The sequence below is a fragment of the Thermobia domestica genome, chromosome 8 (genome assembly GCF_964235325.1).
Source record: "Thermobia domestica chromosome 8, izTheDome1.hap1.1, whole genome shotgun sequence".
NCBI lineage: Eukaryota > Metazoa > Arthropoda > Insecta > Zygentoma > Lepismatidae > Thermobia > Thermobia domestica.
The window spans coordinates 52,680,952-52,708,488 of record NC_137461.1 but is presented as its reverse complement, the minus strand read 5'-3'; the positions used below and the strand labels follow the sequence as shown (position 1 = coordinate 52,708,488).

The window sequence follows — 27,537 nt, the reverse complement described above, 5'->3', positions numbered from 1 at the left end:
GTGGTTTTTAGTTTCGGAAATTTTCAATTGCTACACAAAATAAGCACTGTATTACTGTCATAAAAATACATATAAACAAAATTAAGCGTAAAACGTAGATTATAATTACTATATAATTAATGGCATAAATAAATGAATGAAGAAATGGATATGACTAATTCTGGCAATTTTCTGATATTTTTAGAATTATAGAAATGTTCGCACACCTTTTTAAAAAGATATATATATATATATATATATATATATATATATATATATATATATATATATATATATATATATATATATATATATATATAAATCCAGAAGGAAACTTTTACTGTGAGTGCCTTTTAATTGTCATTTAGTATAATTTTTGTTTGTTTTTGGAATGCTATAAATCGTTATATATATTAGAATTACAATATGCTCTTTCGGAAGTACCTGTGGTCATGATCGACAAGAATGAATCGTCATGATATAACTGGCAAGTAGTGGAGAGCTGCGTAGGACAATCTACAGAATTAAAGTCTGTTGAAAAGGAAGAATTGGAGTAAATAATTTTGACACTGTTAGCTGAAACTATAACTTGGATAGTTAAGAAGAAAATAGCAACTGAAGTACCTGGCATTGCCAGGGCAAAATTCCAAATAGCTATGCTCTTTACAAATTTGCCAAGAAAAGGATGTATTTATAATTAGTACGTAGTCATACTAATTATGTCCTTTTAAAGTAAATCTGCACCGTAGAAAGCAACATTACTTTACAATACGATTTTTGAAGGTATTAAGAATTGATTTAATATTACGTGAAGGTTTTGTACTGCTTTATTCTTAATCTGCACCAAGTATCCGTCGTTGCCCACAAAAAATTCCTGAACCGAGGAATATAATGTTACTTATAAAGTACAAATTTTCAAGGTACTAAGGCTCGATTTATCGAAAAGGATGATAAAATTTTTTTTATTAGTACTCTTATTTTTAGTCTGTACCAAGTAACCTATGTGCCCGCGAAAAATTCTAAGTAAATTACGGTCTTATCCTGACAGTTACTTAGAAATATACCAACCCACGGTGTGGATTCATATAAAAAGATCAAACATAGAATTTTTTATACAAAATTATACTCAACTAATCACATGTGACGTAAATGGGAAGAAGCAATAGCAGTAGCATTTGCATGTCTTACGTACTGGAGAACGAATTGGTAGTTATAATTCTAGGATCTGCGTTTTACGTACTTTGATACAGTCGGGTTTATATATAATGCAAAAAAGTTCTTTTTCTTGTTTTTGGGCTTACATTTTACATATTCATTTACTTCCAAATAGTTTTATGAAAAATTGTCTTGTAATCCTAGAAACTTATTCTCATTGCACACGACCAAATAGAACATAAAATGTTGTTACATAGATTTGGTAAATTATCCCTGGATTTTGGCTACAATAAACTAAATCTTTACTACTACACACGTGATTTCTTTATCTGAATAGCGTGTATTCAAATCTAGCTTACACGTTCATGAAAACTTAAATGGTGTAACTACACAGACACTTACTTACTAAGCATATCCTTAAAAATACACAATAAGGAACATAAAATACACAAATAGACATGATTTAAAACCCTGAAGTGAAACTAACTGTATATACAGTTCTGGAACACATGTGCGCTTAAGTACATAAGGTAGAATATCGACAGTATCATGTCTACAATAATAATATTTTGACTATTCAGGATATATTTGCAATAATTCCTTCGAAATAAACACAAACTCCCCGTGAAATCTGCCCAAGTATATATATTAAGAATTTTCCTGCATCATTCATCATTAGCTGCATCGTGAAGATTATCCTTTCTTCATCTCTCTTCTTGTACAGCATCACCTTTGTGTTCATTGGCTATCTCCCGAAGCGCAGGTAATGAGACATCTAGCGAAAGTTTCCTAAAACAAAATGAATTCTCATGAAATTAGATATTGTTACATATTGTCGTACAATAGCACGCCTAGAGCCTGTCTATTTCAGATGTGCCCTCGGAAAATATGCGAACCATACTTTGGCCCCACCCCTGCTACCCTCTTAAGGAGAAAACTCTCCCTTAGCTTGGGGGAAAGAAGTGAATGACTTAACTGTGTTCCCAAGTTGTCACTCAGTCGTTGGGTCTTGACGTGTAAAGATTGCAGCCTACTTAGAATGGCTAACAAGACAGAACACAGTGAAGTCCGTGAAATAATTTATTGTGGCAACGCTTTCGCATCCAACAATTGAAAAATCTCGGCCTCAGCAACTTGCCCCATCTTTCGACGGAGGTACGGAAAAACACACATCGACAGCAGCGCCAGAAGGGGCTTAGTTGAAACAGAAAGGCTCTAGCAAGAGATCACTCACAGTCAGTGTTTATAAAGTGTTGGTTTAATGGATGAGTCAAATAATTCGTCACTTCCGGTAACAACGAAAGTTCCAAATGCTGCAGTTTCGGTTCCAAATAATATGGCTAGTAAGTAAAGAAACGTAATTCATATTATTTTAATGCAAAACATGTCTTTACCTTCTTTACATTTGATATTTTTATTCTTTAAAGTTTTTTCTTTTCGAAAATTTAAACCAAAATAACAATTCTCTCTTTCATTATAATATTTAGGTCGCTAAGCATGACCGTTATAACTTCTATATGTAGAACATCTTTTTGGAACCCACCGGAAATACGTCATATTTGACCCACCCATTGTCATTAATAGTAACTAGCATGAAGATAAACAAAATAATTATTACATGATTAAGGTTTAATGATCAATGATAAAAAAAGGACATTTCCAGGAACGCAGAAATAAGTGAGGTATGTATAGCTAGGTGATGCGGCCTTTTTTTTTTTTTTTTTTTGTAACTCAAGAAAAACATTCTCGATGGCTGCAACTCGTCCAACACAGCATGCTATTTCCGTTATTGCCATCTCTTGTAACAGTTTGGAAATTTTATTTGATTATTTCTAGGTGTATGTATGTGAATGTGTAGCTGTTATAGACCATTTTGCCAGCATAGGTAGTGCACCACTACAGCAGATGTGACGTGTCTAGCCCTGCCCATGGCGTTTACATGAAAATCAGGAAATCAACTGATGGTATTAAGGATTAGGAAAACAACTTTTACAAGAACTCAGTGATTACAACTTCATAAACCAGACTAGCCTTTGGCTAGCTGGGGGCTCTGCTCCCACGTTTGTTGGGCCTGTGGCCTTGCATTTCTTATGTATTAGTCTTTACATCAACAGTGAATTTTGACATTTGCTCTTAATATTTCCTGAATTTTGCCAGCTAGGGACATTACTCTCCAGACCCCTCGCGTTTGCTTGGCCTACGGTCTCAATTCTATCGAATGTCAAGTTTATTTTCCTATTTCAACTATCTAAAAGATAAGATTTCGTATCCCAAGAAACCGCCCATTCAAATAACATAGGAATTTCTTCATCCCTCCTTTAGTTCCCTTAAAAACTAAAAATATTTACTTTTGGCAATTTTCCTGTAGGTTAGTCCCAGAAAGCTAGAATCAGGCCAAATTTCATCATTCTAATCCTGTCGGAAGTGCCTAAACATTTTGGTGTATAGAAGATGCCCCATATAAATAACATGGGTAAGATTTTTCAATTGCTCATTAAACCTCACTAAGGTTGGAAATTTTTATTTTTGGTGATTTAGTTGGATAACGTTAACAAAAACGTACAAGCATACCATTTCAAATTTTTCAAATTTTTATTCTAATTCAAGTTCCTAAAACATGAGATTATAGGTCAAAAAAAGGTCCATTTAAACATAGAGAATTTCTCCATCCCCCCTTTAAACCTTCTAAAAATGAAAAATATTTATTTTTGGCAATTTTCCTGTCGGTTAGTTCCGAGATGCTACAATCATGTATTTAGTCATTGTAGCCCTACAGGAAGTGCTAATAATTTTGGGGTGTAAAAGGTATTCCGTATAAATAACATGGGAAAGATTTTTCAGTTCCCCATGAAACCACTCTAAATCTGGAAACTTTTATTTTTACTGATTTACTTAGGTAATGCTAACGAGAATGTACAAGCATACCAAATTTTAAGTTTTTATTCTCCGAAAAAAGGAGGGGAAAATTGTTTACTGATTTAATTGTTCGCTTTTAAAACTGTGTTCACGACTTGAAAAATATACGTAATGTTGAAAAAAAGAAAGTTATAAAGTAATAATATAGGTTACAACGGAGTGAACGTAATTCCTGTTTAAAATATAAAATGACATGAAAATGAAATCTTTCAGTTTTACGTCCCAGGATTATGCCGGCTAGGCTAAAGGAGACGGTGATGGTGAGAAATGAATAAAATGGTGGAATGAAGAAAGTGGAAGGAAACGGGAGAACCCCGAGAAAATCCACGGACACGGTGTTTGTCCACCACAAGGACAACTTCGCGCGAGCTGGGATCGATCCAAGGATTCCAGGCACCAGAGGTGAACGCTCTACCACTGAACCACGGCGTCCCTGTTCGTGGCTCACTGGTAATAATTGCGTGGTTTGGTGCACAAGGTAGTCCTCAATTTTACACTGCATATTTACATTTTTCTACAGTATAATCTGATCGAAGGCAATCTTCTATAGTATAGAGTAATAAATTGATTTTAAATTTGGCATGTATTAGGTCGAATTAAGTAGTTTTATTAAATAGTTCTATTCGTATTTAGTGTCAAAACTTTGAACCTATGTTAACCCTCACACTACCTACGTGTTATTTTTTATAATACGGACTACAAAGAAGGGCGGGTCATTTTGTACCTACATTTTAAGATTACATATAGCTTGCAAAAGAAACAAATTAGAACTCTCACAAAAAATATACAGAGACTAAAGTGAATAGCACACGGGATAGTACTAACACATATATATTATACTGCCATCTAGGAGTGGCACTTCTTAATGTCAGTCATATCTCCTACCAACCGGGGGTAGGTAATTTGTACCCACCAACTTAAAATGTCAAATTTATGACACACACTAACGTTTAATTTGCACCACTGTAAGATATTAGCTAAATATCCTGAGCAATAACTTTTTTTTTTTTTTTTTACAATTTTAAAGAAATGATTAGATGACTAATTACAAAAAAAAAAAAAAAAAACTATGGTGGGCACAAAGTACCTAGGTACCTTCCACCTTTTGGTAGTGCGAAGGTTCATCTAGAATAATGTGTCAGAGCACCACTTCAGCACTTGTTTTAAACCTGTGACACCTTCTTTATTACAATTAATTTATTTATTAAACTCTATGATTTTGAAGGAAAAGTGTCCCTATTTTTTAAAAATACATACATACATACATACATATACCGGGTGATTCAATAAGAACGTATCAGGCCTATATCGCGGCTAATAATACACGTACAGCCTTCAAACAACAACAACAAAAAAAAAAAAAAAATGCATCACCAAATCGTATGTGTAGAATGCAATAAAAATAGTAGCAAGACCAGTGGCATCTCGTGAATACCTCCAACGGGGGTCATCTGCAAAATTTGACATGGAAACAGGGGTTGGTTGTGCCTCCATTGAAACAAGCGCACAATGGGAGAAACGTCGAGAGGAAACACCCTCGTACCATCTGACGTTCACTTAGTAATGCGATCGTGTTGCTGTCAACGAGGAAGAAATATGCCAATGTGTTTCCTCTCGACGTTTCTCCCACATTTAGAGAACAGAGTTGAACTAAAATGAAAAAATAGTCTGAATGACATTTTTGTGTATGTGTGTGTGTGGTGTGTGAGAAGAAGAAAGTGGGTGAAATTGTAAAATTAATGAAAATACGAGGGTCACCAGAAAGTAAAAAACGTTGTGGCATCGTTAAATAAAAACAAAAGATATCAGCACAAACTTCATTTACTAAACTACAGGACCTTACTCTACTCTTCTATGTAATCGCCATAGTTGTCAAAACATTTGTTATAACGTGGGGCCAGTTTTTCAATGCCGATGTTATACTCATCTGACGCCAAAGATTTGAGCCGGGTTGTCACAACTTGCTTACGTTCCTCGTACGTTTGCGAACTGTTTTTTCCATTTAAGAATTTCTTAAGTTTCGGGAATAAGTGAAAATCACTTGGTGTCAAGCCAGGACTGTGTTTTCCTGAATTTTTCTTCGACTTTTCCCCCTCACTTCTTCCGTAACAAGTGATGGCCTCCCACTCGGACCTTCATCATGCACGCGGGTCCTTCCTTTATTAAACATAATACACCATTTCCTCACTGATTATTCGTTCACTGCACTATCACCATAAACATTCTTTATTTGCCTATAAATTTCAATAGGCTTAACTTTTTTTGCGCGTTCAGAAAACGAATGACATTCTGTACTTCACATTTGCAGGATTTTTGATTGGCGCCGCCATTTTGAACCGCTGCAAAAACAAGCAGCATGACCGCATAGTATTGAGACTCGGCTCACACTGATGTGAAGGAAGGAGCTAACTGCCGCGCACGTGATCGCAGTGGTAGATGGTTCGGCGCCGCGCGCAATGCGCACTTGTTCTTTACTTTCTGGATGATCCTCGTAATTCTTGTGAGAAATACTATGAAATAGCCAACATACTTGTCAAAAAAATAAATTACAGGGCGACTGTTAAGGTTTGATTTCAGTGAGAGTAACCATTATTCGCAATGACGAAAGTAGTATACAACATGTTAGAAAAAGTAACTTTTTTTTTTTTTTTTTTTAATACCCACCTGTCTAACAACCACTCATATGACCCAGGAGCTGAATGTGATCTTCCGTTCCTTTGGAATTTGTCTTTGCTGCCGCCGCCACTTAAAGGATTTCGAAACGTTCGTTTCTTGAGCATTGATTTTACTAAGATTAGCGTATCCAACTTAGGAATGGAGCGGATAACTTGCATCACGTCTTCATCAGTCACTTCGATCAGTACACAGTTCTCTTCTTCGGTTGGCAATGGGCTGGTGTCGTACGCTGTCACCCACGGATGCCGCTACAATTAGTAAACAAATAGTGTTACAGGTGCTATAATAAGATACAAAATTTCTTTAATTTACCTATTGCAGTTTCACGTGGCTTATTTAATGTAAATTTTAAAAAAATACTTATATAATAAACAGTAATGCCACAAACCAAACTTCTTAACAAGCTATTAAAAATACTGGTGTTACCATTCAGCGGAATTAAACCAGAATATTATAGTTTTGTTACGTGACTCATACAAGTAAAATCTCATTAGCAGTTGAAAGAACAAATATAATTTGCTCATTTTTATAATGGGTATTTTTTTTATGCATATTTATTTTATTTATCCTAACAGATGAATTTGATGTGACAGAGAAAACAATACGTATTTGAACTCCACTCGACAATTGAGACGCCTAGTATAAAAATCCGCCACATCCATTTAGCTTAGTTTCGGGTAATTTTGCAAAACGTGCAGTAAATCTCCATATATACATGTACAAAGTCCCATATTTGAAGTAGTTTTTTTTTTTTTTTTTTTTTTTTTTAAGTATGATATACTAAGCTTTTAAACAAAATTCTGTTTCCATGGAATTCCTTTAGATCAAACATACAACAAACGATATGTAACTCAATTTCGGTAAAAAAAAAAAAAAAAATGGATTTGGCAGCTTTTGATAATAGGCGCCTCAATTAAAAATTACTGGACTAGGTAAGAACACGATATTCCAGAGTTCTTACGTTCCATGCTAATGAAACAAACTATACATTGTTCGGCGTAAGCTCTAAACTGCGATAAACAAAGCCACGTGAAACTAAATCTCGCTGATTTGCTGTTGTCCTACCGACGCTTGTATTCCTCCGCAAAATAGTTCATGTGATTGCATTATTACTTTTACTATGAAGTTCCATATAAAACTGCTACATTACTATAAAGGACAAAAATATAATACGGATTATCTTATAATACTGCAATCGAGTATGGCTAGTGAAACAATAGAAATAAACACTAAGCATGCGCAGCAGTTATGTCGCCAACTCAACTGTGGACGGGTGTTCTGCTTTTAAAGCCTGAAAGATGGCTGGCACGAATCCCGGTTCCGCGAGTGTTGTGGTAAAACAGCAACAAGGCAAACCTTTACTCACTAAGCAACAATTGTTTACCAGCGAAATTCAAATACTTTTTTTTTATTATTTTTCGAGTTCTTTTTCTTTCTTTTCCGCTGCTGCTGTAAGGATCTGGACAACACGAGACAGTATTGTCAAAATGCACGTGTATAAGTTGCTCCTCCCCGTGGGGAGCGGGAGTGATACATCACTAGCCAATCGTATTTGTGACAAGCGGAAGGATAAACATATTTTGTTTATCGGAGTTTAGAGCTTACGCTGAACAATGTATAAATTCCAAGTTAATTAACACAATAAAATTTCTTTTAAAATTTTATTGTGTTAATTAACTGTTGTGCCATACCGCCTCTGGTTTTCCAGTGATGAAGACATACCACCCCTAGTTTTTCAGTGATCAAGACATACCGTCACAGGAGAGTAGATGCTAAATACCTCTAACAAATCCATTTTTATACACAGTAATTGACGAATAGCTTTACACGTAAAAATATTTTATTTCTTATGTAGAAATAATTTCTAAGTTGACAACACCGACATTTTTGTTAAATTTTTCCACCTTTTGTTTGTAAGATGAGATGTCTTCAAAAGAAGTTCATCTAGTTTACATTTTGATGTGCCATATTGAATTGTTTCTTTCGTATGTATGTGTGTGTGTCTTAATTCATATAAATGCCGTGTTTTGAGCATGAGCGGATTTAGAGGTTGTCTGCTGTGGGAGCAATTCTTCCAGGAGTTTGGAATACCCCTCAGTCGAATGAGGGGCTCGGGAGCTTTTCCACAAGAAGTTGTTAATATAGAAATTCGGTTTTGAGCATTTCGTGTACAATTCTCTATAATACAACATAAGAGGATATTTTTACAAGGGGGAACATACTTTCTCGTATGTTCTTTTAGAAAGTTGTTGGCGAGGGATCAAACGGCGAGGGACCCCCCCCCCCGTTACTAAAGAGAAACTCTGCAGTGGTTTTCAGTCATTTTGTAAATAGAAATGCGATCTTTTAGACAAGATACCCTCACTGTTTTTCAACATTTACATAGCCGGTAGGTCGGGTCAAAATCGTAATAAAACATACTGCCTCTGCTTTGAACACTGCGCACAAATAGTTGAAACTAGTCTTCCCAAGTAAATTGTTGTTATTAAATTATAGATGCGATCCTTCATGTTTACTGTTATACATATGATCCTTCATATGTTCTTTATATATATACGAGGTGCATTCAAAAAGTATCGAAACCTTATTTTTCCCGAGTAAATCAATGAAGTGCAGGCGACTTTCTTCAATGTAGATATAAAGGGAACACTTACGCGCAGTCGTGAACTTTTTCCCGCCAACAGAAAACGTCAGTCGCTGGCAGTCAGCCAATGAGTGAAGACGTATAGTGACCGGTCGTAGAATTTCAGTTTTTTTTTTTTTTTTTTAATAAAATGACAGAAAAACTTGAGCAGCGATATTACATCAAATTTTGCAGAAAGGTTGGTGATACCCAAGCGCAAACCATTCAATCGGATCGGTACATTCAATGTTGAACGAGAATTTTGGCATGAGAAGAGTGTCCGCGAAATTTGATTCACGCTTTCATCGCCAAACACAACATTCTTGTGTGTCGTCAGGCTTCCTACTCACCCGACATGGATCCGAGTGACTTTTTGTTATTTCCCAAGCTGAAAATGCCTCTAAAAGGGACCCGATTTGAGTCAAGAGAAGAAATCATGCGGAATGCGACAGCACGGTTGCTCACAATTCCAAAAACTGCGTTCCAGAACTGTTTCCAACAATTGCGGAAGCACTGTGATAAGTGAGTGCATTACCCACTTTGAAGGAGATGGTACTTTGAAGGGGATTACTGTTTCGGATTTCCGAATCAATAACTGTATTTTTCCCAATCAAAGGTTCGATATTTTTTTAAACACAGCTCATTTTTAATGTTAAAATATTAATAATAATGAAGTTAAAAGTCGATTATTTGTTTTCGCTTGATAATTGTTTTAAGTAATAATAATGTTATAAAGTTGATAAGTTTCCACAGTTTTTGTTTTAGCGTTTCCAAACTTATTCCTAAGTTTTCCACAGCTTTTTTTAAATAATAAATTTTCTTACTTTTTTGGTATATTAGATAATTGTGGATGATGTTTTAATTAATTGTAATTATTAATATCGTTTGTTATGAGAGAAGTAAAAAAATACTAGAAAATCGCACATACTTCACACATACGTCCTTTTAAACAATGTTACTCCTACTATCCTACTATCTTATAATAAAACTAGACTCCTACTATCTTATAATAAAAATAAGTACATGTTCATTTCCTATTCACATTAACTAGTCTTCTTTCTACCAGGATAACGTCACAACACTTTCCATATCATTCAATTACTCTTTATTCCATAATATAGTTCTTGCTCTTCCTCTGAGCTGTTTTCATGTTATTTTCATATGAAGCAACTTCTTTCTTAAGTGTTCTTATTTCATTCTTTTTACATGTCGATACCGCGTAGCCTAGATTTTTCTACATTTTCTTGGTTAACTGTATTCTTGATTATTTCATTTCTTTTCTATCTTCCTTTGCATTTCCGAGTATGTGTTATGTTATTGTACTAAATGACGTTATACTGAGATTGTAAATTAAATAATTATCATATAGATGACGATTACAATACAACTATGATATACTTTAACAGCATTAAAGGACTGTTACCCAATGTAATACAGGGTGTCCGAGAAGTCCTTCCCTGATTACAGAAATTGATAACTCAGGCTAGAAATAAGATAGAAATATGAAACTGGTGTTGAATTGTTTACAAACTATAAAAGTTTTTGTCTGTGTTAGGTTTGTTCTGTTTTACCAAGTCTCAATTTTGTTTGTTTTAGGTTTGTAGTACGTAAGTAAGAAGCCCAAGAAGAAATGCCAACCAACCAGGAGAAGGCACAGTGTGTCCTGTGGTACCATGAGACACGATCACCAACCACGGTGCAGAGACAGTTCCAGACAACATTTGGGAGGACTCCACCTGATGTCAAGAGCATTAAAGCTTGGTATGAGAAGTTCAAGAATACAGGGTCAGTTGCTGACCTTCCGAGGTCTGGTCGACCAATGTGTGGATGGAAATTGAATATCGCCTAGATGTGCTACGTGCTACCAAGAGTGCTCATGTGGAAGTGTACTGATGTGACCAAAACTTTTATAGTTTGTAAACAATTCAACACCAGTTTCATATTTCTATCGTATTTCTAGCCTGAGTTATCAATTTCTGTAATTAGGGAAGGACTTCTCGGACACCCTGTACAAAGATTAGAAAGTAGTAATTACGGAAAGCTATTCCCGCGTTAGGTATCCATTTATTGGATTTACAAAAATGTAGTTTTACCAAGATTGTTCATTGCTAGGCATGAACTAATAAAGTACAACGATATTAAGGTATGTTACACTCTTACGGAACCTAATAACCTCACAAGGCTTAATCCCGTATCATGCCTTTGTGCTGATATATCTTTATCTTCCTACAGAGAATACAGGGTGTAGCATAAATGCATGGCCAAAAGTGGCGAGGTGATTGCGGACATCCAAATATGTAAAAATGTTCCTATGAACAAGAGTCCGATATCGCTTCGTTTGCGAGATACAGGGTGTTCAAATGTCGAGTCCCACCTATGGCTCACTATGGGAAAGTGAATACAAGCATTCAATATTACAGGAATAGTACAATCAAATGGAATTATGCCTGTGCAAATACATTTACACTAACATAGAGAATGAAACTAATCAACGTTTGAGGTTATTGGATTGCCAGTGTTGCCAACCTGGTGCATAGTGTTATGTTTTCAAATAGCACTAGACGTCCATACATTAGCATATGAGTGCTAACACCAAAACGTTCCTAAACATGGGACAGATTACGCTTCGTTTGCGAAAGACAAGGCGTCCAAGTGTAAAGTCAATTTACGGCGCAAAATAGGAAACAACGGTTCATAGATCACAACTCTTGCATGAAACTGTTATTGTGTCGTTACAAATGAATGCACATGAGAATAACTTACGTATGAAGCCACAGAGTAATTAAATGTTAAAAGCCACAAAATAATGTTATTGGGTAACAATGTTGCCCACTTCGTATAAAGGAGTCTAGTGCTATTTGAAAACATAACACTTTGTATTAGGTTGGCAACACTGACAACCCAATAACCTCAAATGTTGATTAGTTTCATTTTCTATGTTAGTGTAAATGTATTCGCACATGCATAATTCCACTTGATTGTATTATTCCTGTAATATTGGGCATTTCCATTCATTTTCCCATAGTGAGCCACTGGAGGGACTCGACATTTCCTGTATCTCGGAAATGAAGCGCATTGGACCCATGTTTATAAGAACATTTTTACTTATTTGGGTGTACACAATCACCTCGTCACTTTTGGCCATGAGTGATGTTACATCCTGTATAAATATTTACTACTTAAGTTAAATTTGTGAAGTATTCGATGTCTGTTCGTTATATATGTATCAATGATTGGCTATATAAGTTACATTGCTGGCGACTAATAGAGTTTGAACCGAAGACTCCCAACTATTGGACGTACATTTGTGACCGAGCCTGATCTGATCAGAACTCTCTTTTCAAACGTTTACTTCATATATTTGTATATATCTTCCTCGTTTAACTTCTATTGTGTCCATCTTTCTTCTTATGTTATCATGGGTTCTTTTATACAGGGTGTTTCAAAACAACACCGACAACATTTGGGAGGTGATTCCTGACACCAAGATAAGACAAAAAGTATAGACCAACCTGGGTACACAAATGCTTCCTTTGGGAGATATAGGTTGCAGAAAATGTATATTTAAAAAAATGAACTTTAAAGGTCCATAGCTCCAAACATATGGGAACTACCGTAGTCGGGTCAAGACTTAACTTGGGAACTAGTACGTGCCGTATCCAAATATCCAAATTTCACAATCCTGCGGTACTACGGGAACAACTTTTATGATTTTTTGGTGAGTACTTTAAATTATATGTCCGTAGCCAAAAAAACCCTCTATAAAAATTGTAGCGTGAGTACTTTAGGATTCTGAAACGTGTATTTTTGGATATCGCACTTATTAGTTCCTAAGTGAAGTAGAACCAACTATGCTCGGTTTCACAGGTTTTGGAGCTATGGACTTAAAATTCATTTTTTCATATCTTCGACCGTCTATAAGTCCGAAAGGAAGCATTTGTTCTCCCAGGCTGGTCTATACTTTTTGTCTTATCTTGGTGTCAGGAATCACCTCCCTGAAACACCCTGTATATATCCAAGGTTCTCCATATCTCTTGGTTTATACCGCAATGAATTAGTTTTCTTCACCTACTTTTTTGTCTTGTTTTCATTTATCTGGGCCACAGAGACTATGTTCAGACAAACAATCTAAAGGAGGTGGGCTGATAAGGGCCATTTTTCGCCCATCAGGCCCGAGATGTGAAATGCATGGTTTCCAATAGTATACCTCATAAAAATAAGAAAACAAATATATTTTGATGGAAAGCGCTATAAGTGAGAGGTAAAAAATAAAATAAACAAAGACGTAAGTCGTGTGTTAATGAGGAACGTAAACACTAATGTCATGAGTTGGCATCCGAGAAAGCAACAGTAAATAGAACACTAACGGCAAGAATAAGAAGAATGAAGTCTACTACGACTATGAGATCAATATATTACATCGGAAATAATCAAGCATAGATAATAATCAGATAGCTGGAGACACTTGTAGCTAGTTTGCAGATTAGGCATCGTGCTTTCTGTTGTCATCCGAATCGCCACTGGACCATCCTGCAGCGGCATCTTGTAGTGTATGAGTATATTCTAGACTCGGTTTCTTAACTGCGGTGGAATTGTGGCGCTAGTAATCCAGAAACCATAGTACGGAAGCAACATGCCCACAACATCCGACGACCCGTGCGCCTACTTTACATTGACAGTACCACTGAACTCGGAGAACAGAAGCATCGTCATGATGTATGTACAGAGAGTACATACCTTTGTCACTTAAGTGCTCGTGAGTGTAAGGATCGGAGACATCAGGTAACGATTGTTGGTCGTTGTTTTTCATCTTTCCCTCAGTATTGCAATATAACGTATTAATGACTTCCCACCGGTACTTCATTGACGCGTGGTATGTATGATTCTTCGATATATATATATCTATTGCAGAATTTCATGCCATTCTGCGACTGGTTTTCCTGCTCGCACTTTTACTCATACCACTTTCAGAAATGACACGCCTTCTCAATACTCCATAACGTGCTGTCTCTATTTTTGCTGCCCTACACACATATCCGCGCAAACAATACATTTTCTTTATATATCTTATTGACATGCTGAGCATGTATTTTCAGTCACAATCAGTAACTTACATCAGAGCTAGAGTATCCAGTTGAACTCGTACATTACAGCGTATAAACGGTATTCATCGCTCTATACTCTCGCGCAATACATTTTGTTCTCTAATAGGTAGAAGGACACACTGAACCAAAATCAGTTAGTACTCATATCAAAGGTTACACAGTGTTATATTATGACGAGTCAGATTTATTTTGGTTCATCGACTCCTTCTTCCTATAAGCCTCCATCAAAGACAGCAAACATTACCAAAATGTCGCAAAACGCTGAAACGGACTCTCTTTGGGCACTCATTTCTATGACTTACTATTTTCTTTATCACGTATCTATTATTTTTACATATGCAACATATCTTCTAGTATACAAATACATTGCAAACTTGTCGGAATCGGACACTTCATTTTTCCGTTGTCTGATGGGCGAAAAATGGCCCTTATCCGCCCACCTCCTTTGGAGCACTGAAATATACTTTTGGTGTCATTGCTGCTTCCTGTTTGAATTTGTAATTTTTATTCATACATATTTCTTTATAATATATATTTTTTCATCTGTCCATAGTTCTGTCATGAATGTTTGTTAGGAGCATAACTTCCATTGCTTGGATTCTGTGACACTACTCTCTTTTTCCCATTATCCACACTTTCGTAGCTTGGATTATTAAATGTATAATAGCATTTTAGCTTTATCTAACTATGTGCCGATCCCATATCATCCAAATGTTACCTTTCTTTCTCCTTTGATTGCGTGTAAAATCTTTCTCCTTCCTATACTTTCCAGCAATTTCTTGTCTGAACGAGCCATCTGTTGTCTCTTTTGAACTAAAATTATTGAAACTTTCCGGTATTTTCAATGATGTTCTCTTGTTCAATTTTATTTGTTTGAACTGTTGGTTCTTCTTTCTTGAAACAATAAAAAGTTACACTTTTGAAAACTGGAAAAAGTTCCAGAAAAAAAAAACTTGTCGTTGAACAGGAGCGAATGAGGATGGGGCAACCAATGTTTCAATTTACAGTCACCAGTATATGTAATATCTTTCCACTTTCAAGTTCTAGAGATGTCCAGAAAGTTGTGTAATGGTGGGAAATGAAACAGAATTCGAGATTACAACACATTCTGACATTTCTCATGATTCTTGGATGTTTGTTACTCCATTCGAAACGCCATTTTTTTATCCCATTGATTTATATGGGGAAATTATTTTTGTTTTCTCTTAAATTAATAAGAATGTAAATATAATTTTATTGATTTGTTTCCTCAAGTTTAGTTAAACGTCCCTAGCTTTTTCAAGATGAATTTGTATTTTGTATAATCTTAACAATTAAATTTAATGATTAAATATGAAAATTACATATCAAAAAATTAATTTTAGGTAAGTAAGGGACATTTAAATATTTTTTTTTTTAAAAAATAGTAAAACTAAAACACTAAAATTTCTTTTGATTTCAAAGAAAGTCCAAAAATAATTGCCCCATAAAAATCAGTGACCTAATAATTAAATAAAGAAATAAATAAATTGGTGCAGGTATTTAGTTTCGTTAAATGGGAGGAAATCAAATTTTAAACGGATTTTTAGGGATCGTAAACCTTTAAATAATATAAAAATTGAAGTAAAATCTTTAAGTTTTACGTCCCACTTTTATGCCAGCTAGGCTAAAGGAGACGGTGGTGATGAAAAATGAAGAAAATGGAGGAATGAAGAAAGTGGGAAGAAATGCGAGAACCCCAAGAAAACCCACACACACGATGTTTATCCACAACAAAATTCACTTGGCGCGAGCTGGGATCGAACCAAGGACCCTATGCACCAGTGGTAAACGTTCTACCGCTGAGCCGGCACATTATTGCTTGGACACACTGTTAAACTGTAATATACTTTTATCTAGCAGGAATCTTTTTCAGTTGCTTCTTGAAAATATAGAAGTTTTCTTATACTTATTTCGGGTTTATTATATATACTTTTATGCTCATTTGATTTTCGTTTTCTGTACTATCTAGGTAGTATTAGCGTGATCACGCATTGCCTTGTATCCTCGTCTGATGTTCTATAGTTAATACATTTGAGTCACACTATTTATTTTAGTAGCTTATACGAAAATGAAAATCCTTCCGTTTAACATCCAATAATTATGATCTTTATGCTAAGGAAGGCGGATGATTAGCTCAAGTGAATGATGATGGGAGAATTGATGGAAGGGGATTGTGGGAGGAAACGGGAGTACACACGGACACGATGTTGTCCACCACAAACTTACTTGTCAGCGGATCGAACCATGGACCCCACGTGCCAGATTTAAGAGCTCTACCACTCAGCCATTATGCCACCTTAGCTTATACGAGTATATACTCGAGGATAAATGGGATAGGACCTCGTATATATATCAAAAGATCCAATATATTTCAATAATTTTCTTGTACGCTTTATATCTGGAGAATAACACACAGTGTAGCCAAATTCAATAGGGGTAAATTTGGATAAGGGCGTAACTAGCAATTCTTCAATTTTTCAGGAGAGTAGAAAAACAAACGCCCTTATCCAATTAACCAACGTATTTACACAATATTTTTGGAGACAGACGTTCACTACGGAGCAGAGATATTACCTTAACACCACTTAGACACATGCGGACATGCTCAAACTTGCAGAAAACATGTATATCTCATTTTACCGGAAATAGGTCGATACGCCTTTATCCAAATTACCCCTAGTTAACTCAGTATAATGTGCTTATTCCGTAGAAAATACGAAAACTTCATTTAGGACCCGTTCAAAAAAATTGTAGCCCCTGATTCAAAAAGTAATTATTGGCCAAGATCGCAATCTTTTGATCCATTTTTAGTTTTGTTGTTTAAGAAGTCGTTCGTGTTTATTCCGTATTTTTTGCGTATCGGTTCTTTTTGTTTTTTAGGAAAACTTACTTTTTTTACCCCAGAAAAGAATACTACGTCTATACTCTAAAATTAGATGAATAAGCCCTCAGTATATCATGTATGCAGGGGCGGATCCAGGACGGACTTCTGGAAGGGGCGGTGGGTTGTAATACTGCTACAGCTACTTTTAAGAGCTTCAAACACTGGGATGGGTTTTATTCATATATATAAAATAAAAAAAGTTTCCTATTCTGAGGGGCGATCGCCCCCGCTGGATCCACCACTGCATGTATCAAAATTTCGGTATTGAAGTTATGTGTTAATGAAACAAGCGAACGACTTTTACCGATTTCCTTAAGATACCCAACCTCTGCCTATAGAATATAATCAGGAATGCACCATTTTTTAAATCCTTATCCTAGACTAAAGTTTTGTCTAAAACAGAATTGTAAGAATCAGAAAAGAAGCAATTACTTGAAACTCACTAAAAGAATACAGACCTTGATCTCAGGTAACGTAATCCGTTGACTTGGATCCTTCTGCAGCATCCGGTTAATGAGATCCTTCAACTCATCACTAATTTCTGGTTTCTCCGGGAAACGGAGCTCCTGGTTCTGAATTTTGGAGTACAACGCCAATATGTTCTCATCATGGAACGGAACTTGGCCATACACAAAGGCGTAAAGAGTGATACCCATTGACCAAATATCAGAAGCCTAAAATATAGTTAACAGTAATTATTTATTTATATTTTTATCTTTAGTCTTACCTGTATACAATTTATTTAGCATTCCTCATAGAAAAAATATATTAAATGATATTATTTATATAACTTCGCTAATAAATTTATAGCCAGAACTGTCGAAGTTTTGACTCCATATATATTTATTGTCCCAGAAAATGTTAACACTGGACTAAAATATATCTAGCATTGTACCACTGGCTCCCCTCATTTAAAATTATTTTATTTACGGATGTTTGTGATACTGATCCTTGGTTTGTAACGCTGAATAATAGGTGTGAGTTTCCCGTCTAACATACAAATGTGAGATACGTAATAACCTGACGTAGTGTCATTTAAAACATTATGATGGTTTCGCAATACTATTAATCGAATAGTAAAGCTAAGTATATAAAATAATGTGTTGATTTTGACATTGTCATGTTGCAAAATTTCATCGAATCTTATCTAGAAGTTTAAAAGTTACAGACATTTGGGAGTTTCAAACTATATGATCCACTCTGTATATAAAAATGAAACTGATATTGTATAGAATCACGGGAAAAGTGACTGAACCATTTGAAATCAATTTTTAGAACAGAGTTGTCATTTACCTCGAACTGGAGTTTTATCATGTCATTTGCATTAAAGAGTGTACCCTAAGGGAAAAAGGGGGTTCAAAATTTATGCGAAAAATACAATAAGTTACGATCTCGTCAAGATTGGAAGATGAAACTCGGACTACAAACTCCTTTTCACATATAAACTGTCAAATAACTAATTATTTTCTAGAATTTCAGTAAGGAGAGAGAGTGGAGAAATTTTGTTTTCTTTTTGCCACACTGAAATCGATGGTGTCTGTTGTTTGTGATTCCATCACGGGGAAAAAAGTTAACCCGTTTGAAATTAATTTTGTAAGATGATTAATATGCTATTTGGTCTAGGAATTAATTCGTGCGGTTGGTACGCACACATTGAAGCTGTAGTACAAACACAAAATACATAAATACCTTAAGAAAAATATTGTCCATCGCTAGCCACCACTTTCGCCCATCTGTCAGGCAATGTACGGATTCCGTGGCGAAAGAAGTCCTCATCCTTGGAAGCGATCCAGTCAGAGACCCATGTTTCGATATCTTCTGAAGAAGTAAACCGCTGTCCAATCAAATCGTTAAGGAGCAACGTCTGGTGAATACGGCGGGTGGGGTAAAACTTCCCATCCGACATTTTCTAAATAGGTTTTGACCGGTTTTGCGACATGTGGGCGAGCGTTATCATGTTGAACAATAAGTTTATCATGTCTGTTCTCCCATTCTGGTCGTGTTCTGGCCAGAGCTTGCTTCAAACGCATTAATTGTCGTCGATAACGTTCTCCATTCATAGTTTCACCCGGTTGCAGCAGCTCATAGTACACCACACCTTTCATATCCCACCATATGCACAGCATAACCTTTGCACAGTGAATATCTCGTTTTGGTTGTGATGGACCTGGTTCACCTGGTTTCACCCAGGCCTTTTTTCGTTTAGGGTTCTCGTAATGGATCCACTTCTCATCACCCGTAATAATTCGATGCAGAAACCCCTTTCTGCTCTGTCGTTGAAGCAGCAATTCGCAAATGGTTTTTCGTCTTTCAACGTCTCTGTCTTTCAATTCATGTGGAACCCAATGTGACATCTTTTGAATCATTCCCATGGCTTTCAAGCGTTTGGAGACTGTTGTTTGATCAACGTCTAATGCTGCTGCAAGTTGTTCCTGCGTTTGACACGAATCCTGCTCGAGCAATGCTGTCAATTCTTCGTCTTGAAATTTTTTTGGCTGTCCAGCTCGCTCTTGGTCTGCCAAGCCGAAATCACCACTTCTAAACCGTGCAAACCACTTCTGACACGTTCGCTCAGCTAGAGCATGGTCACCATACACTTCCACCAAAATACGATGACTTTCAGTCGCACTTTTCTGCATGTTAAAGTAATGCAGCAGGACACCCCGCAAAAACACTTTATCAGGCACAAATTGCGCCATGTTCACTTAACTACAAACTGGTGTTGTTGACGCTTTAATCCACTGCCCTATACTACGAACGATACTCGATGACAGGGGTTTGCAACACATGTGTGGATACACGGAACTGTGGGACGCTCCGTTCGTTGCGCCATCTCTTGTCCACCCGCACGAATTAATTCCTAGACCAAATACTTCAATCATCATCATAATAATAATAATAGATATTCTACCAATATTGGCAGGTCACATGCCACAACTGAGAAGCTTCCATGCTCCACGGTGTTCCGCTAACTTCTTCGTCTTAGTGTACAATTTTTCTGTTTCGATATCGTCCATTAATTGTAGTCTCCTTCGCCCCCACCCTCTCTTTCCTGCCACCATACCCTCTACCACGTCCTCCATAATACAGTCCCTTCTTAACCAATGTCCCAACCAGTTTCTCTTCCTCTTCTTAATAATATCTAAAATTGTCCTTTTTTCTCCTAGCATTTCTAACACCCTCTCATTGGTTTTCCGTTCGACTCAGCTAATACCCTCCACTCTTCTCCAAACTCACATTTCGAAACCTTTCATTGCAGTACACACGAAGCATTTTATAAGCCTTTTTGTTAACTCTTTATTCAAGATCTCACAAAACAGTCTTCTCTTTCTCCTAAAGGCTTTTTTCGCCTTTCCTATCCTTGCTTTTATTTCAAGTTCACATTTCATATCATCACTAATAATACTACTCAGGCATCGAAAACAAGTTACCTGTTTTATTTTGTCCTCTTCTACTTTTACATTTGACACCGACCCCTTCGTTCCAAATCACCATGGCTTTTGTCGTTCTAACATTTATTTTCATCCCATATTCTTCACAGCTCTTCCTCACGTTTTCTAATATCAAGCTGGGTTCTTATCATTTCATTTTCATTAAACCTCGTATCCTAAGGGAGTATAGGAGATTCGAAATGTTTGCCAAAAATAATGTAAGTTACGAATTTTTTAAATCACTAAACTTGCATTGAAATGTGCATCCTAAGAGGGATGAAGGTGGTTTAAATATTTTCTAGAAATCTATTCTCCCCGTGCGAAGAACAAGCATTCCAGCTAGCTTCTTGTAAAAAAAAAAAAAAAAAAAAAAAAAAAAAACCTTTCATATCAGAATTCTGTAGATTTCGTTGTTATTGCATCCGCATCTATATTAGTACATTTGTATCCTTTCTGGGAGAAATACATGTAAGAACAACTTACGTTTTGGATTAATTAATATTCATCTTTTCCTTGCCTACAGTTTTGCTAATTCTCACTCTGGAGTACAGTAGTTCTTCCCTTAAATATAATTAAATATGTCTATACCTACAAGTAATATTGTTCTCTTGTACTGAAAACAAATATTGATTTACGTGAGAACTTGGTGTATGTTCGGTTATTAAAACAATAAAAAAAATGAAACAAAGCAAAAAAGAAAAGAAAAGAAAAAGAGAAACTGCAATTAGTTGCAAAAAAAATATAACTACCTTTCCACTGTACTTGTTCTGTGGGTGTTTCAACGCCTCAGGTGCCATGAATGCTGGCGTTCCTGCTGTGTTGCTGAGGAACGCATCGTTCCCGTCAAACTCGTTGCACACACCGAAATCAGCTATCTGGACATGATTGTTCTCGCCAAGCAACAGGTTGGAAGGCTTAATATCCCGGTGGATTATTCTTTGGTAATGCACTGGAAAGATAAGAGACGCCATTATTAGAAGATATGAAATACACGAATAAGGTCAAGTGGGTCACTGAGCAAACATCCAATTTTAGTTGATAGTGATATTAGATTGAAGAATGGGAAAGTAAATATAATGGCTTTCCACCTACTTAAAAAAAAAGCCGTGCGTAGATATATGTATTTGAGTCTTCCGAACCGGATGAGATTTTCAGATGACTAATTTTAAGTACAATGTCATTTCATTAACCGTAATTACCAGAGCGTTTCCCAAACACAATGCGCTTGGATTCATTTGGGAAATGTAGTAATTCTCAGCAAGATTTGACTTCACAATGACCAATCACACTAAAAAAGAAAGAAAGAAAGAAAGAAAGAAAGTGCTTTCTTTTCAAATCTTCATATACTTACAAAAGAGGATGGAATATTTTACTGCTTTAGACTTGCAATAAAATTCTGAATACGGACAACCAGATAAGCCTTTGTTTCATGACATCGCTTGTGTGGGTGTGGAGTATATGACTTTTCACAAACAAGTGGCCAAGATTCCTTGAATGTAAAAGATTACGGTAAAGGCCGGAGCTACAATGCCATTTCGCAACATTTTATGCATTGGTACAGAGAGATGCATACCATGGGTAGGCAAGTGGGGCAATTAATCCAGTCCCGGCATTATAGAAGGAAAGAGTTATTACTTTCAGGAAAAGTAATACGTTTATTATTTCTAATTCATTTTGGGATTTAAAAAAAAATACTAAACCATTGTTTTGTAAGGTACTTTTATGATTGTATACTATAGAAAGTTTAAATAGTATGTTCCCATACAGTACTTCAAAACCTTAAGGTCTTTCTTTATATGACTGTAAGGCACTTTCCTGATTGTATACTATAGAAAGTTTGAAATGTGTGTTCCTACACAATTCTTCCAAACCTTAAGACCAATCTTTATATGATTGTAAGCCACTTTTATGATTGTATACTGTACAAAGTTTGAAAAGTTCATTATACAGTTCTTCCAAACCTTAGATCTAATCTTTATTGATTGTAAGTCACTTTTATCCTATAGAAAGTTTCAGAAATGTATAGTAAACTACTACAGTTTTTCCCCCAAATCTTAAGGTCAATCTTTATATGATTCTAAATGTAGCCCCAATATATAACATCCGCAGAACAAGGGTCAAACCACTTCGCTGATTCCGTTTAATGAGGTAACTAGATACATCCATCCTTAACCCATCTGTTTCGACCTCATTCTGGGTTTGAAAGGAACAGAAGATAAAACTTTGAGGATCTTATACAGTCATACTTAACTGACCGATCTATGACGTCAAATCACGCTGTTACTCTCGCAGCAACGACAATAAGATGTAGAGCAGTGTTGATAGTTTTTCAATAGTTACAAGAATGATGAACAGTGTGCCTGCAAAACCTCACCTACATGATCGATGGTCTGGTTTACCTGTCACCACTTTTTACGCGATGAAAGTGACAAGAGGAAGGAAACATGTTCAATGCTTCTTCTAGACATACATCAGAGAGTGAATCTCACCCCTCTCCCTAACTACCGAGCTAAGATGTTTATATATATATATATATATATATATATATATATATATATATATATATATATATATATATATATATATATATATATATATATATATATATATATATATATATATATATTTTGCAGGGCACGTCCTTTATTAAATAATATCCCAGTGCAGCCCTCACATTTAGATTTCGATCCTCCAGATAAACTTCCCTGGAAGGTATTCTAAGCGTGTTACTACATGAGGCCTACTGGTTGTAAAGGTGCCCGAGCTCATGAGGTCGGCGCTCATGAGTTCCGAATTCACGCTCACTCAACCTCACCCTCACGAAGGAGCGTAAGTGCGAGTTCCAAATCATGATGTGAGCGTGTGATCGAGTGAGCGTGATGCCGGAATAATTACGTAAATGTGAGGTCTAGAGAGCGTGAGGTCGAAAGGATGTAGTGAATGTGAGTTCGAAATGATGTGAGCGTGAGTTTGAGTGACGTTAGTCCGAAGCTGAACCGATTTCTGTTAACGCCGTGTTCGTATGCAACCCCCATTACTTCATGGTTGTGCTGGTTTACATAACAAAACAGGATAAATACCGGGGAATGGAGTAAGGACTCTTGCTTTTAAAGGATGTTCTGAATTCAGAGTCGGCAACAAGGTGTTTACAGCTATATATTATAAAATTGGAGATTAGTAGGAAACTTTCCCATTGATAAAATGCAAGTAGTAAAAATTATCTAAATACTAAAACAATTGAAACAAGTAGGTAGCATTGTGCAATACACAAAAGCTTGGGCCGAGCTCTTGAATGCAGAATAGCAAAATATTCACTGAAGCGACGTCGAAACTGATCATCAATATATCATTATGATTACTATCAGAACTATGCATGTAATATGTCTTTGGTTAAATGTTTCAAATGTTTTAATGGTGTTACCCATTCATGATGTTTCAGAATGAGAAGGCCAACCATTGCTGCAGCAAGGAACAATGAAGAGAAAATACCCACAGAACTAGCCGAGTAACATATATAAATCAGTTCAAGAGGACCGTTGTTAATGGCTTCTGGCAAGGGAAACAAGCTTAAAATGTTGTATCTTCAAAATAACTCGCTGACTGGGGCTTCCTATGAATACCTTCGTATAGTGGGGCCAACCCACTGATTGGGGCTCCTCAAATATCTTCATGCACCGGGACTTCGAAAAGATTTGTTACGGTACTGACAGTAAATAGAGAGGGGCCAGGCCCACCTAGAACACTGTTGCATCTCCTAGAATAGCGATGAAACACAGGTAAGGTTCTTTTAATTCTCAGAAGAAAGGGGTCATGCCCCCTTTCAAAATATCCTAGTCCAGGTTCAACTCCAGGTAGAAACACTCCGTCGAAAATATGTAACAGCTTTTCGAGGCCTGACAAACTGAGTGAGACTTTTCCCGAGTTCTCCCCATTTACACTAGGTAAATACCGGAATGGTGTCTGATATATACGTGCAAGGCCTTTTTCTTTCTTCCCCCTTTTCCAGAAGGTGCTCGCCGAGGGAAATAATCTCTCATACAGGCTAAAGGCCATACATGTCGATAACACCCACCACCATAGCAGAACATGCCGCGATCTGCGATGTGATCGCAGAAAATTTGCCGCGCCTGTGCAGAAAAATTGCCAGAGGAAAGACAAATAGCTAAAAAAAAAAAAAAAAAAAAAAAGAAAATTCCTTAAAGCTGCTCTCATTACAAAATACGGTGTATCATATCATAAATATTTTAAATATGCTTCTTTTAGAGAAACTTTCAAAAAATGTGACTTTCCAGGTTGTAACTCGAACTAGGGCTACCGCTGAAAACTGTTTACCATGCTTCATGTAGCGCTAAAATATGATAGTATCATATTTTAAATAATACTATATGATAGTATCGTCTTGATTTTTTATTTTGGAATTCTTGCAGAAAATATTTGACTTACAAAACCTCATCGCAGAAAGACAAAGAAAGTTCTGCCATCGGGACATCCAGAAATAAATATAACAGTAAGTGAATAACATATTCGAGTTACGCCACTGATCCCTAATGAAAGCTCAAGGAATATCAACCATTAAAATACCACGAGAATGATTTCAGCAAACAAACAGTTTCAACTATAATACAACGAGAAAGCACACACGTGAATACGCGTGTACTTTTCCGAAGATTTGCACCTCGAAATATAGGAATATAAAGTGCTATCAACAAGTAGGCAAGTCCTTAGGTGTCTAAACTCAAATACATTTCTTGGGGAAATAGAAATTACTACTGCATTTCGTGGAAACTGAGAAGATGAATGTAATACAAGTAGTGCACAGAACATCCTAGATTAGCCTCCTCAAAATGAATCATTAACTGAAGAAAACTACTACTTGTGCCTAAGCCTTCGGCCCGCTACACTATATTAGATTAAAATCGAATTTAATTAAAACTTCCAATTGCTTGCGTTTGACAAATGTATTTATTTATTTCTACGAGTTTGCCTACCATCACCCCAAAGTCCAGACCATATTTCTTTAATGCAAGTACTCAATGGCTTCGTTATATAGAACAATACCGTACGTAGCGACATTTATTAACGTCAGACAGGCAAATGATAGCACACGTAGCGACATCTATTAGCGTCAGACAAGCAAGTGATAGGCACGTAGCAACATTTATTAGCGTTGGACAAGTGATAGTGCAAGTAACGACATATATTAGTGTCAGATAGACATTATAGAGCACGTAGCGACATCTATTAGCGTTAGACATGCAAGTGATAGTGCAAGTAACGCCATATATTAATGTCAGACAGACAAATGATAGCGCACGTAGCGACATCTATTAGCGTTAGACATTCAAGTAATAGTGCAAGCAACGCCATATATTAGCGTCAGATAGACAAATGACAGCGCACGTAGCGACATCTATTAGCGTCAAATAGACAAGTGATAGCGCATGTAGCGACATTTATTAGCTTCAGATAGGGAACTGATTTCGTACGTAGCGATATCTATTAACATCAGGCAGAAAAGTGACAGCACACGTAGCGACATATATTAGCATCAGACAGGCAAGTGACAACGCACGTAGCGACATCTATTAGCGTTAGACATGCAAGTGATAACGCAAGTAACGCCATATATTAGTTTCAGATAGACAAATGATAGCGCACGTAGCGACATCTATTAGCGCGACTGTTTACTATTATGAATTATTAACGCACCGGGATATTTTATTATAAGGAATTCTTGTTACGTCCCTTGTCTTTCTACAACTACCAATATATTCCTATATCTCTTAAATAAGAGTTGCATAGCATTCCAAGATGTTAACGTTACTCACTGACCGACATATTTTTGTATTATAATAAGATTTATAACGACAACGTGAATTCTCTACCCTAACGAGTTTGTTGAAAACAATCAACATACATTATTTGCAAAAAAGACAAACAAGCAGATAGAGTAGTTCTGTATTGAATCACATATAACTGTTTTACATATTTCCCCCTTTTTGCTATCAGTCAAATGAGTTTCTTGTATTAATTGATAATTTTGCTGTAATATCTAAGCCTCAATTCTCGCATATCGTATAATACCGTATAAAGTTGATTTTGTAAAAGTGCTGTTTGCTCATTCAATCGAAGTGAACATGATCTTATCCACATTTTTACATTAAAATATTCTGGCTAGGTCACTGCAACTGTTGCATTTATAGTGACGGAGTATTCACTTTACTGGCAGCAAACAAGTTCTTCTGAAAACTTCGTTCCCTGAGCCAGTGGAAATCTCTTCTCGAAGAGTTAGTTTTTCTTCCAAAATTCACACACACACACACACACACCACACACGTTAGCAGTTCTCGCTTGGGAATAGTTTAGTGCAGTGAACTGGAAGGAAGGAAGATGAAGTTGAGCGACCAATACGACGAGACGAGACGAGCTGTTCCACAAGATTCACCACATACGCTGTCAGTCAGCCATGAAGATTCACTTTCTATTCTATGTTTCACTGGGGTTTTCAGTTTAACACACATGTTCTCCACACACATTCAGCCTTTATACGTGACAGAAAGGAGAAATTAACGTACTAGTCCTGCTTTTCTCCTGAAATTCTTGTTAAATGTATGAAATACTAAAGAATTATAAAGAATAATGTTACCTCACAAAAGTTTCTTGTAATGATAAGTAGAATAGAATAGCAGTTATGATATCACGGGATACAGTTATGATATCACGAGATACAGTTATGATATCGCGGGA

The 27,537-nt window shown here is 36.2% G+C and overlaps 1 protein-coding gene across 2 annotated transcripts in view; it reads right to left on the bottom strand.

Annotated features, from left to right (window-relative positions):
• Positions 1 to 306: 306 nt before the first annotated feature.
• Positions 307 to 27,537, bottom strand: part of LOC145692895 (calcium/calmodulin-dependent protein kinase kinase 1-like) — a 1,130,736-nt gene continuing 1,103,505 nt past the window's right edge. For both annotated transcript variants that reach the window (XM_081768448.1, XM_081768449.1), the window contains 4 exons: positions 21,540 to 21,739; positions 17,818 to 18,033; positions 6,715 to 6,974; positions 307 to 1,923 (listed from right to left, as the gene is read on the bottom strand). In XM_081768448.1, coding sequence (XP_081624574.1) covers positions 1,839 to 1,923; positions 6,715 to 6,974; positions 17,818 to 18,033; positions 21,540 to 21,739 — 761 coding nt within the window. In that variant the 3' untranslated portion in view covers positions 307 to 1,838. The remainder of the gene's footprint in view (positions 1,924 to 6,714; positions 6,975 to 17,817; positions 18,034 to 21,539; positions 21,740 to 27,537) is intronic.